The 13736-nt window shown below is 41.0% G+C and overlaps 1 protein-coding gene across 1 annotated transcript in view; it reads left to right on the top strand.

Moving 5' to 3' along the window:
* LOC117523840 (bcl-2-like protein 11) overlaps window positions 1-13736 on the top strand; it is a 77960-nt gene that overhangs the window by 42744 nt on the left and 21480 nt on the right. Inside the window, 1 exon segment of the mRNA XM_034185455.1 lies at window positions 219-343. Within this exon segment, the coding sequence (XP_034041346.1) occupies window positions 219-343 (125 nt within the window).

The raw sequence follows: 13736 nt of genomic DNA, 5'->3' as shown, positions 1-13736 counted from the left end.
TCTGTGCCCTTTTTGGTGCCCAGTGACTGCTGGATCGGCTCCAGCTCCCCACAACATTTAAATGAATAAAGGGTATAGAAAATGAATGGTAACATGACACGGATGTATCCCAGTGTGCAGTGTCTAGGGTTTGCATCAACTTCCATTATTATTGCACTTATTGACTTATGTACTTATTGTTGTTATTATTAAGTGTATTTTTTTTGTGCATGTTGCAGAAATCTCGTCCCGCCCCTCTAGCATTTGGCCAGCAAACGCAGCAGGGGTCATGGAGGCGGAGAGCATCGGGCAAGAGCTCCGACGGATTGGCGATGACCTCAACAACAGAGTGCTGATGAGAAGGGTGAGTGGACCATCACTGAGGCCCCGTTGTCCCCCCCCCACCACCACCACACACACACCACACACACACCACACACACACACGCACACTTTCCTTTCAGAATGACCCAGCTGTGACTTAACAGCCACATGCTGATTTTGTTTGGGAATAACATTTTCACACACCGATATCAGACACTTGGACAGGTTGTGCTGTAACGTTGCGTAGCTGCAGTTGGAGCTCATTGGTTATCTGGACGGCGTTTCTTCATGTTGCATCATCACTTACTCTGCGTTCTATCAATGAGCTGAGTGACGCCTGGAGGACAAGAGAGAAGACGGGGAAAGCATCAGGGCTGCTTTAAATTCAATTAAATCACATCAGAGAGACGGATGAAGGCGTTAAGGAGAATGAAGTGCGGCATCAACAGCCCCGCTGTGAACCTGCTTCAGATGCAAGAACGGCTGAGAAGTCTGATTAGTCAAAGCCTCTGACGGCTGATGAGCATGGAGCAGGAAGACAGTCGACCTCTTGTATCTTCTTATTACTGTGTGTCTCCCTACACAACCTGCACACGCATCCTTTCATCAAAAAGCCATGAAACCCCTAAAGGCTTGTTATTTGAGTGCAGTTGTGGTTCCAACAATCATCACATTGCTCTTGAACTGATGATTAACCGAGTCGAATTACCCATCTGTCTTTGAGATTTGGGTTTTCTGCCAGTTATCGGTCATCAGTGGCTGCACGCTGTCGGGATGATCACACATGAAACTCCAGATTTTGACAGAAGATTCCAACATTAGAGATTCTGTGTTTGAACAGTCAGCCGGAATGTGTGAATTTTCATTTCTTAGCTGGAAATCTGAGTGAGAATTGACTCCCCGAGTCCGAGCTGTGAGTCAGGGCTTTGTCACACTATGAGGTGCGTTCCGGCTTGATCTGCAGTCTGCTTTGTTGTGGACGCTTTTAGCCTCGTGTGAGATCAGGCGGCACAGTGGTGCAACCAAACAGAAGGTCCTTGGTTCAAGGCCACCTGTGTTCTTCATGGATATCTTGAGCTGTGTCAGGAAGGGCGTTCCGGTGCAGTAAGTGCCAATTCAACACAAATCCTTACCAGATCTCCTGCCGTGAACCAAAGCAAAACATGAGCAGCCAAAAGAATTACAAGTAAAAGAATTAGTTACTTAGTAATAAGGCCTTATAATATATGCCTTTTGTCTCCTTTTTGTTTCCTGAGAGTTTAAGTATATGGATGAAAAAGACTACAAAGTGTAGCCAAAATTTAAGAGAGACCCAACCCTCAGCAAAGATGCTCCCTCACAAAGCAAATGATTTAGTAACCATGATATAAATAAAAAGTGCTTTAATGTAAAATACAAATTAAACAAAACCAAACAGTACAAAGCCAGTATAATACACCATAAAACTAAAAATGCATGTATAGCACAGGCCAAATTACTTACAGGACAGCAGAATCCACTTGATATGTTATAAACTAAGTCCAGTAAGTCTAATAAGTCTAAGAACAGAGATGCATCTTGTTCTGGAATTTATACAACTCAGCAGACACAGATCATCTAATCCCAGTGGACAGTCACAAAAAGATGCACAACAAGAATAATCAGAGATTTCTGACGTCTGCCAATCCGGATCCAGATCACCTCCAAAATTCAGTGGAGTCTTCCATGCCCTAATATCTGCCCTAATATCTATCTGTGGTGAAAATTTGGTGAGAATCTGTGCAGTAGTTTTGATGTAATCTGGCTAAAAGACAGACAGACAAATAAATAAATAAACGCTGATGATTTTATTATGTCCTTGGCGAACGTAATAAAAGAAAGTCAGTCGGTACATAAGGTTTGCAAGAGCAACCAAGCAGGTGGGTGCCAGTCCATTTAAAATTCATTAGTTAACAAGAAAACTTGAAAAAAGGTAAAATTATTCTGTTTTGGGCAGAACTGATCAAATTTCAGGGCTACACAGAACCAATATGATAGAAATCTCAGAGCCCTAAAGAATGAGTTTACATGAATCTGTGTTAAATATTTAAAGCACAGGTGTTGCACCCTCTGAGTATCCATTTTTTTCCCTTTTTTGCTTAAGCAGTTCTTCAGACAGGCTAAATATCAACAGTGGGAACAAATGTTATTTGGGAGAAAGACAGGAAACAGATGTGTTTGTGTCTTTGTGTCTCACGGACATTAATCTGTGTTTCTGTCTGAAATTTGGCACAGAATCATCCACAAAGTGTTGACGTGTGTTCACACAACAATGAGGAGGCAAAGAAAGGAGGAATGTAGCGGCTCATTCTCTGCTCGCTCACCAGATGTGTGTGTGTGTGAGCGTGCACATTTCTGGTTTCACGTTATTTCATAACAACAGTATTGAGTATTCTAGTACACAAAAACAGTTAGTTTGATGATCATTTGACTTATTAAGCAGCACCATCAAATATCTGGTTCTAGTTTCACCAGTTTGAGGCTTTAGTGTGTTTTTTATTTTACATACTAGGTGATAGTGGGCTACAATAATCAGACAGTTGACCCCAATGACCTTGTCTGCTTGTCTGTATGTGTCAACAAAATAACTTGAAGTGTTTTGATTCAATTTGGACCAGAATTGATGGAATGATTGAGAGTTTTCCAAAGACAAAGTGCTTCAATTTTGAGAAGAACAGTTTCAATTTCAACATCATATTTTAATATCAAAATGTGGTGCAATAATTATGAGTATATATGTACAGTAAATGGGATATTTAAAATGACTTTGAAAAGTAAGATCATAACTCTTTCCTCAAACTATTTGAGTCCAATATGTATTTAACGTCATGGAAGGATTGTGTGAACATAAATGATCAAGTGTCAAGTGTGTGGTTAATTGTTCTAATGGACCATCTAAGAAGTTGGTGCTCCAGTGTTTCTGTTAAGTAAAATTTTAGTATAATTTAATTTGTGTGTTAGCACAGTTAGCACTAATTAGTAAGTATCAACAGCTTGCCAACATTTGCCACAATTGTGCCTTCATCATTATTACTGAGGCTATATATCAGTTATAGTTTGTAATACCCGTACCCAATGCACTTGCTACACAAATCACAAACCAGTCCACAAAAAATATGCATGAGTCATTGAAATTCAGGTGAGTTAGCCTGCTAGCTTTAGCTAGTTTGGTAACTTCAACATAATAGACACATTCAAGCTTCATTTGTCCTGCTAAGGTCATACTTGTCTTGACGACGCTCCTTTACCCAGTAGTGGGTTGTCAGGGATTGACATACACTATAGATGTGCTCTATCTGAACCTCAGCCCGCTCTTTAGAAAACCTTTGGGGGTATACTAAAATACGAAATGGGTGAAATGGAGTGAAGTGGGAGTATAATGTAATGAAATGGATCAAAATGGTGATTGATATGTACAAAATGGGGTAAAATGTAATGAAATGGAGCAAAGTGAAGCCTAAAATTACATTGCATTTTGTAAAGAGCAGGTCTTGAAAAACAAGCATAGACTTTATTGACGCCTTTATGGTGTCAAATCTCGTGCGTAATCATGTTCTCGCTGGGGAGGCAGAGATTTCGTTGTAAGTGTAAACAAGCGCTTGCGGCAACTTGTTTGCAACATTGCGTCATTATGGAGGTGAGTTCAACCAAATATGTATTTAGGTGTTTAACTAAGATAATTGTGAGTCTTTAATGTGAGTTTTATAATAAAAAAAAAGCGTGTTGTTGTTAGGGTTGCGTATCGGGAATTGGTTCATTTCGGGTATCCGTAAGAAATTATTCAATCCATCGACATCAATAGCCTTTTTGCTTAATGATTCCCTTATCGGTACTTCAGAGCAGTCGTTGTTTTTGGGGGTTTGTCAGGAAAATGATCATTTCTCTACATTGCTTACAGACCCTGCAGCGGGTCTGTATAATCAACCTTTTCTGCAGCGCGGCTTTGCTTTGAACCTTGAACCAATGAAGCAATTCTTCAATCTTCTTTCTGCTGCTTCATTGGTTCTTTGTTTTATTTCACTTTATCTTAATTTTTTCCCCACTAAAACCCTAAACAGCATATGTCTGTGAGTAATATTTACCTTTTTATGTTAAACTGACCTGTTATGGTCTTCTGAAACAGTTGATAGATGTATTTTATAACTTAAAAACGGGACATATGCTAACGTGTTAGCATGTCTGTGGCATTTTCACAGTTAAAGTTAGCATTAAGCTGGGCCATTATCAAGCCTCCCTCCCCAGCGCGCAAAGGATTCTGGGATACTCTAAAACCATGAATAGAGAAAAGACAGGGCTCTCCCCCTCCCGCCTCCAAGAAATGAGCTCTTTAGAATGTTGAAACATGCACAAATATAAAATAATGAAACAAATCTGATTAATCGTATACAGGTTTAATGTACATATAAACGGGGCCATTGTTGGGTCAGTGGCTGAAGTTTCATCTCTCGAACACCAGATGGCACACCCGCCCTGAGTCACAGAGCCATATGAGTTCATGTACGGAGCACATTTCCGCATTTCCAAAATGCCACAAAAAACAACAAAAAGTAAATAAAAGTACTTAATTTACTCACATTTGGAGTTAGTCTGGGTCAGCTTACTCCATTTTGTTCCATTTTACCCCATTTCATAAATATCAGTCCCCATTTTGCTCTATTTCATCCATTTCGTATTTAGTATAGCTTGTGTATATGTAGTCTGAACCTCACTGGGTATACAACACTTGAAATCAACTCTAACCCGTCATAGTTTTCTTAACCTGTTGACATGTCAATGGCACAATGATAAGGGAAACACCTGACTGGGAAATGCCATCAATCAAAAATGTGGTTAGCTGTCATTCCTGCACTGGTTACCAGGTTTGGGCGTCTGTATCGTGGTTTCTTATCTGTACAAAAACTTTGCTTGGATTATTTTAAATAGTTGAGTTAGTTAATTGAGTAGTACTTGTTTACTGTGTGACTGTATCTTTGAAAACGTGCCCAGCGGAGCCCTGCAGCTTGGTGTGTTTCTCTGCCAGAGAAACATTTGTACCATGTGTGCGATTGTGTTTTGTTTTCAAATGTCTGTAAATGTGCTGAGAGGGTTATTGCAGCCAGTGTCCGTGACAGACGCTGCAGATTCATTATGGCTCAGCCCTGTGGTTAGACGACTCTCAGTGAGCACAGCACAAGGTCTAATTATCCTGCCAGCACAGGCGCACACACACACACCACACACACACACACACACACACACACACACACACACACACACACACACACACACACACACACCCACACACACACACACCACACACACACACTCATCTTCCAGTTAGAGGTAAAAGGCTTTGTCCCACACACACACACACACACACACACACACACACACACACACACACACACACACACACACACACACACACACACACACACACACACACACACACACACACACAAAATAACCAGCAGTGAATAGCAGTCCACTGTCACTGACTGCTCACTGCTGTTTTGATTTTTCCACTGAGAACCTAAGTACAAAAGTACCCTGGAACAAGCCTCAGCTTCAGGATTAGTTGCAACACCCTGGAAAGAACCTGAACTTTATTTGGTGAGCTGATGGAATTGATATGAGATTTACATGTGTCTCTGATATTGTTGGCAAACAACTTAATGTGTGTAAAATTGTAGTTTGAGTTGAATGACAGCAGGTGTGACCTCATCCAACTTTACAGTCGCAAAATCATGTGAACAAAAGAAACACACAGTTGGAACCACAATAAAACAAAAATGGCAGCTTGTTTCAAAACTCAGTTTGTCCACCAAGGTGTCAGTGAGTGATCTTAGAGTGATGCGCATGAGAACAGCCGGCGTGAGATATTCTTTTGAGATCATTTAGAACTTATCTGCTGCCTGGTGGCTACAATATTGAAATTTTCATCTCTAGACAATATATATATATATTGTTTTTGCTAATCTGGTTGTTGTTTGTATTTATTCTGTTGGGTATGTATATATGTTAAATGTGCTATAAACATGACTTTAGCCATTAATATAACAGCCAACAACTGTTTTCCAAGCAAAGATGTAGTGGAGTAATGGCATCCTGTGCAGAAAATGAAGCAACACTCCCTATGTGTGTGTTGTAATCAGGGCTTTTCTATTTCTTGTTTTCATAGCTGGGCTGCCCGTGCATGCATATCTATTGTATGTTAGTCACGCCCTGTGGAACTGATGCCCCTCCCCCACCTTTTATACAGAGACTGTAGTAGTAGTTAGAGGTGGGCGAATCGATCCTAATATCGATACCAACGCTGGTATTGATATTGAATGATCCTTGTGTAAAAAGATCGATACTCAAGCTTTTTTCTCTCCCTCACGCACTGACTGCTGCGCACGCAGATTCATCAAAGTCTACTCTCTGTCTGTAAGAGCAGCGCTGCACTGTGTCACACAACACGAGCAGCGCATCCTTGTATTGTGGTTTGTCAGCCCTCTACCTCAGGAGATTTTGTTTTAAGTTGTGTTGAGTGATATTTTTCTAAACAAAAATGTTGATTGTGATGATAGGGTATTTTGTTGTCACGTACAATGTTTGGCGATATTCTATCCTAGGTCTTTTGGATCTATGAAGCTTAAATATGAAAAAGTATCAGTAATCAGTATTGATATCAGCGGATACTGGGACCTGTATTTACTTGGTATCGGATCAATACCAAAATTCTTGTATCAGCCCACCTCTAGTAGTAGTAGTAGTATAGTAGTAGTAGTAGAAACCACCTGCAGATGCTCTGACCAAGAATGTGGCTGGGCTTGGATGCTGCCAAAACACCCCCCTTGAATCTGGCATCTAAATAGTGCTGCAATTGCAATTTTGAGCTCTGATTACGCACTGTGTTGATAGCAAAGTTGCACATGTCCTAAATGTAGCTGCACTTAGACTGTGCACTGTGTGGATTTAGTTTGGGGACATGAACCTGAACATAATTTGTAAGATGAACCCATTGGGTTTTTTATTTGAGGTTTTTTTTTTTTTCTCCTCCTGGCCAGTTTACGAAGGTCCTTCAGACTGTGAGAGTGAGAAAAGAAACAAAGCGTGAGCCAGCGTGCACTGCGTGTGCCGCCTCTAAGTGCAGCCTTGTTTTAGAGAGTTATTTTGGGAGGCGGCGACATAGTACGCTGTGGTGACCAAACAGAATCAGCCGAACTGTTGAAAGTCACGTTTCCACAGTAAATACAAGGACAGAAGATGAGCAGGAACACAACTTATTTCACAAACTTCATATCAGAAAACAAAAAAAATGAAGTCAGTGGATTCTAAACACGCCAATAGATGAAACAGTATCACAGAGGATGGAACATCACCATCGTCATCATGACCATCATCATCACCATCGTCATCATGACCATCATCACCATCGTCATCATGACCATCATCACCATCATTATCATCACCATCATTATCATCATCATCATCATTATCATCATCACCATCATTATCACCATGTCCATTATCATCATTATCATCACCATCATTATCACCATGTCCATTATCATCATCATCATCACCACCATCATTATCACCATCATGTCCATCATCACCATCATTATCACCACCATCATTATCACCATCATGTCCATCATCACCATCATTATCACCATCATGTCCATTATCATCATCATCATCACCATGTCCATTATCATCATCATCATCACCACCATCATTATCACCATCATGTCCATCATCACCATGTCCATTATCATCATCATCATCACCATGTCCAATATCATCATCACCACCATCATTATCACCATCATCATCACCATTATCATCATCATCATCACTGTTGAGTCAAAGTCAAAAATCAGTCAGTCAAAGTCGGTCATAGTATGCCACCTGCAGGAAGGGTGAAGGAGTGAGCTTCCTCCCCAAACTGACTCCAGCTGATTAGCTGACTGAAGACACCTGTCGGCGGGTTGTCAGCAGGATCACTCTGCCTCAGCTTGGCTTCAGATATCAGAGGAGACACAACTGTTCAGCTTGGGCAAACTGTGAAGAGGCTACTGGTATGGATGGGACTTAGTGCTTAGCTCTTGCTTGCCTCTACTGGTGGTTGGCTCTCACTGCGGTATTGTATCACTTCCTGTTCCGGAGCACAGCGGTGTTTTGCTGTATCTGTTAGCTGTTTAATCTGCGCAGTTAGATTGCTCTAGTTACCTAGATAACAATTTGTTTCACAGTGTAATCTTCACGTGCCTTAACTAAAGCACTCCCTCTGCTGAATCACCTCTAAATTATTTACACATTATTCACTTTGTGTGTTTTTAGGAATCCACTAGCTTAGCGCAGCTACTAGCTCTTAGCCGGTTTAGCATGGCGGCTTCTCCTGTCTCTCCTGCACTTTTCTGCTCTGGGTGTGAAATGTTTAGTTATTCCTCGGCCTCCTTTAGCAGTAATGGTACTTGTAATAAGTGTAGCTTATTCGTAGCTTTGGAGGCCAGGCTGGGCGAATTGGAGACTCGGCTCCGCACCGTGGAAAATTCTACAGCTAGCCAGGCCCCTGTAGTCGGTGCGGACCAAGGTAGCTTAGCCGCTGTTAGTTTCCCTCTGGCAGATCCCGAGCAGCCGGGAAAGCAGGCAGACTGGGTGACTGTGAGGAGGAAGCGTAGCCCTAAACAGAAGCCCACTGTACACCGCCAACCCGTTCACATTTCTAACCATTTTTCCCCACTCGGCGACACACCCACCGAGGATCAAACTCTGGTTATTGGCGACTCTGTTTTGAGAAATGTGAAGTTAGCGACACCAGCAACCATAGTCAATTGTCTTCCGGGGGCCAGAGCAGGCAACATTGAAGGAAATTTGAAACTGTTGGCTAAGGCTAAGCGTAAATTGGTAAGATTGTAATTCACGTCGGCAGTAATGACACCCGGTTACGCCAATCGGAGGTCACTAAAATTAACATTGAATCGGTGTGTAACTTTGCAAAAACAATGTCGGACTCTGTAGTTTTCTCTGGGCCCCTCCCCAATCGACCGGGAGTGACATGTTTAGCCGCATGTTCTCCTTGAATTGCTGGCTGTCTGAGTGGTGTCCAAAAAATGAGGTGGGCTTCATAGATAATAGGCAAAGCTTCTGGGAAAACCTGGTCTTGTTAGGAGAGACGGCATCCACCCACTTTGGATGGAGCAGCTCTCATTTCTAGAAATCTGCCAAATTTCTTAAATCCTCCAAACCGGGACTATCCAGGGTTGGGACCAGGAAGCAGAGTTGTAGTCCTTACACACCTCTCTGCAGCTTCTCTCCCCCTGCCATCCCCTCATTACCCCATCCCCGTAGAGACGGTGCCTGCTCCCAGACCACCAATAACCAGCAAAAATCTATTTAAGCATAAAAATTCAAAAAGAAAACATAATATAGCACCTTCAACTGCACCACAGACTAAAACAGTTAAATGTGGTCTATTAAACATTAGGTCTCTCTCTTCTAAGTCCCTGTTAGTAAATGATATAATAAGTGATCAACATATTGATTTATTCTGCCTTACAGAAACCTGGTTACAGCAGGATGAATATGTTAGTTTAAATGAGTCAACACCCCCGAGTCACACTAACTGCCAGAAATGCTCGTAGCACGGGCCGAGGTGGAGGATTAGCAGCAATCTTCCATTCCAGCTTATTAATTAATCAAAAAACCCAGACAGAGCTTTAATTCATTTGAAAGCTTGACTCTTAGTCTTGTCCATCCAAATTGGAAGTCCCAAAAACCAGTTTTACTTATTATCTATCGTCCACCTGGTCGTTACTGTGAGTTTCTCTGTGAATTTTCAGACCTTTTGTCTGACTTAGTGCTTAGCTATAAGATAATTATAGTGGGCGATTTTAACATCCACACAGATGCTGAGAATGACAGCCTCAACACTGCATTTTAATCTATTATTAGACTCATTGGCTTTGCTCAAAATGTAAATGAGTCCACCCACCACGTTAATCATATCTTAGATCTTGTTCTGACTTATGGTATGGAAATTGAAGACTTAACAGTATTCCCTGAAAACTCCCTTCTGTCTGATCATTTCTTAATAACATTTACATTACTCTGATGGACTACCCAGCAGTGGGAATAGTTTCATTACACTAGAAGTCTTTCAGAAAGCGCTGTAACTAGGTTTAAGGATATGATTCCTTCTTTATGTTCTCTAATGCCATATACCACACAGTGCAGAGTAGCTACCTAAACTCTGTAAGTGAGATAGAGTATCTCGTCAATAGTTTTACATCCTCATTGAAGACAACTTGGATGCTGTAGCTCCTCTGAAAAAGAGAGCTTTAAATCAGAAGTGCCTGACTCCATGGTATACTCACAAACTCGCAGCTTAAAGCAGATAACCCGTAAGTTGGAGAGGAAATGGCGTCTCACTAATTTAGAAGATCTTCACTTAGCCTGGAAAAAGAGTCTGTTGCTCTATAAAAAAAGCCTCTGTAAAGCTAGGGACATCTTACTACTCATCACTAATTGAAGAAATAAGAACAACCCCAGGTTTCTTTTCAGCACTGTAGCCAGGCTGACAAAGAGTCAGAGCTCTATTGAGCCGAGTATTCCTTAACTTTAACTAGTAATGACTTCATGACTTTCTTTGCTAATAAATTTGAACTATTAGAGAAAAAATTACTCATAACCATCCCAAAGACGTATCGTTATCTTGGCTGCTTTCAGTGATGCCGGTATTTGGGTTAGACTCTTTCTCTCCGATTGTTCTGTCTGAGTTATTTCATTATTACTTCAGCCAAACCATCAACATGTCTATTAGACCCCATTCCTACCAGGCTGCTCAAGGAAGCCCTACCATTATTTAATGCTTCGATCTTAATATGATCAATCTATCTTTATTAGTTGGCTATGTACCACAGGCTTTTAAGGTGGCAGTATTAAACCATTACTTAAAAAGCCATCATTTGACCCAGCTCTCTTTGCTAATTATAGGCCAATCTCCAACCTTCCTTTTCTCTCAAAAAATTCTTGAAAGGGTAGTTGTAAAACAGCTACTGATCATCTGCAGAGGATGGTCTATTTGAAGAGTTTCAGTCAGGTTTTAGAATTCATCATAGTACAGAACAGCATTAGTGAAGGTTACAAATGATCTTCTTATGGCCTCAGACAGTGGACTCATCTCTGTGCTTGTTCTGTTAGACCTCAGTGCTGCTTTGATACTGTTGACCATAAAATTTTATTACAGAGATTAGAGCATGCCATAGGTATAAAGGCACTGCGCTGTGGTGGTTTGAATCATATTTATCTAATAGATTACAATTTGTTCATGTAAATGGGGAATCTTCTTCACAGACTAAGGTTAATTATGGAGTTCCACAAGGCTCTGTGCTAGGACCAATTTTATTCACTTTATACATGCTTCCCTTAGGCAGTATTATTAGACGGCATTGCTTAAATTTCATTGTTACGCAGATGATACCCAGCTTTATCTATCCATGAAGCCAGAGGACACACACCAATTAGCTAAACTGCAGGATTGTCTTACAGACATAAAGACATGGATGACCTCTAATTTCCTGCTTTAAACTCAGATAAAACTGAAGTTATTGTACTTGGCCCAACAATCTTAGAAACATGGTGTCTAACCAGATCCTTACTCTGGATGGCATTACCCTGACCTCTAGTAATACTGTGAGAAATCTTGGAGTCATTTTGATCAGGATATGTCATTCAATGCGCATATTAACAAATATGTAGACTGCTTTTTTGCATTTACGCAATATCTCTAAAGGTCTTGTCTCAGAGTGATGCTGAAAAACTAATTCATGCATTTATTCCTCTTAGGCTGGACTATTGTAATTAATTCATTATTATCAGGTCCTAAAAGTTCCCTGAAAAGCCTTCAGTTAATTCAAAATGCTGCAGCTAGAGTACTAACGGGACTAGAAGGAGAGAGCATATCTCACCCATATTGGCCTCTCTTCATTGGCTTCCTGTTAATTCTAGAATAGAATTTAAAAATTCTTCTTCTTACTTATAAGGTTTTGAATAATCAGGTCCCATCTTATCTTAGGGACCTCATAGTACCATATCACCCCAATAGAGCACTTCGCTCTCAGACTGCAGGCTTACCTTGTAGTTCCTAGGGTTTGTAAGAGTAGAATGGGAGGCAGAGCCTTCAGCTTTCAGGCTCCTCTCCTGGGGAACCAGCTCCCAATTCAGATCAGGGAGACAGACAACCCTCTCTACTTTTAAGATTAGGCTTAAAAAACGTTTTGCTAAAGCTTATAGTTAGGGCTGGATCAGGTGACCCTGAACCATCCCTTAGTTAGGCTGCTATAGACTTAGACTGCTGGGGGGTTCCCATGATGCACTGATTGTTTCTTTCTCTTTTGCTCTGTATGCACCACTCTGCATTTAATCATTAGTGATTGATCTCTGCTCCCCTCCACAGCATGTCTTTTTCCTGGTTCTCTCCCTCAGCCCCACCAGTCCCAGCAGAAGACTGCCCCTCCTGAGCCTGGTTCTGCTGGAGGTTTCTTCTTCCTGTTAAAAGGGGGTTTTTTCCTTCCCACTGTCGCCAAGTGTTTGCTCACAGGGGGGTCGTTTGACCGTTGGGGTTTTTATGTAATTATTGTATGGCCTTGCCTTACAATATAAAGCGCCTTGGGGCAACATGTTTGTTGTGATTTGGCGCTATATAAATAAAATTGATTGATTGATTGATGGACTGAAATGTATAAATGAAATGAATAAGTGTTTTGGTTTGAAAAATGATTCATGATGAATGTAAATTTCTGTTTTGGTGAAGGTTTTCACCCTAATCCGGTTGTTAAGCGCTCACGTAACGCATCACGTGATAAATCTGTTTCCGGGTCCAAAGACCTCCAAGTTTACAATTAAAGTTACGTCTGTTTGATCCTTTTAACGATTTACAGTTTAAGTTAGTTGTGTTTACACTGTGCGCAAACCTCCGTCCCTCCCTTCTCTACCTCCACCTCCGTTAAACGCATTCGTCTGGTTCTGTGGTCAGAACACTTAATAAAACTTTTTTTCTTTTACTTACATATTTATTATACACAGGTAAAATATACATGTCTGTTTGTTAATAAAAATTATTTCTTACAATAAACAGGACATTAAAGTGCAAACTTCACTTTCTCCCCAAACGACATGATCAGGAAGCGATCGCAGCTCGCAGCAACTCCCATTGAAAATAACGGAGAAACAACCTGAGCGTCTGACATTTTCACATAAAACAAACGCAGTAACAACGTCTAAAACCCAGTTAATATATCCAGAGAGTTTTAGGCACAATATACAAAAAGTTTATGTTGTGATGTTAATGCTGTTGTCCGTGTGCAGCGGTTTAAGTGCAGCCTGATCAGATCGTCTCAGTGCAGTTCCCAATGTTAATGACAGCGCGCCTTTTTTGTTGGAGCC

Source organism: Thalassophryne amazonica, chromosome 13 (assembly GCF_902500255.1).
Source record: "Thalassophryne amazonica chromosome 13, fThaAma1.1, whole genome shotgun sequence".
In the NCBI taxonomy this organism is placed as follows: Eukaryota; Metazoa; Chordata; class Actinopteri; order Batrachoidiformes; family Batrachoididae; genus Thalassophryne; species Thalassophryne amazonica.
The sequence above is the reverse complement of the archived record's forward strand: the minus strand, read 5'-3'. Positions and strand labels throughout refer to the sequence as shown.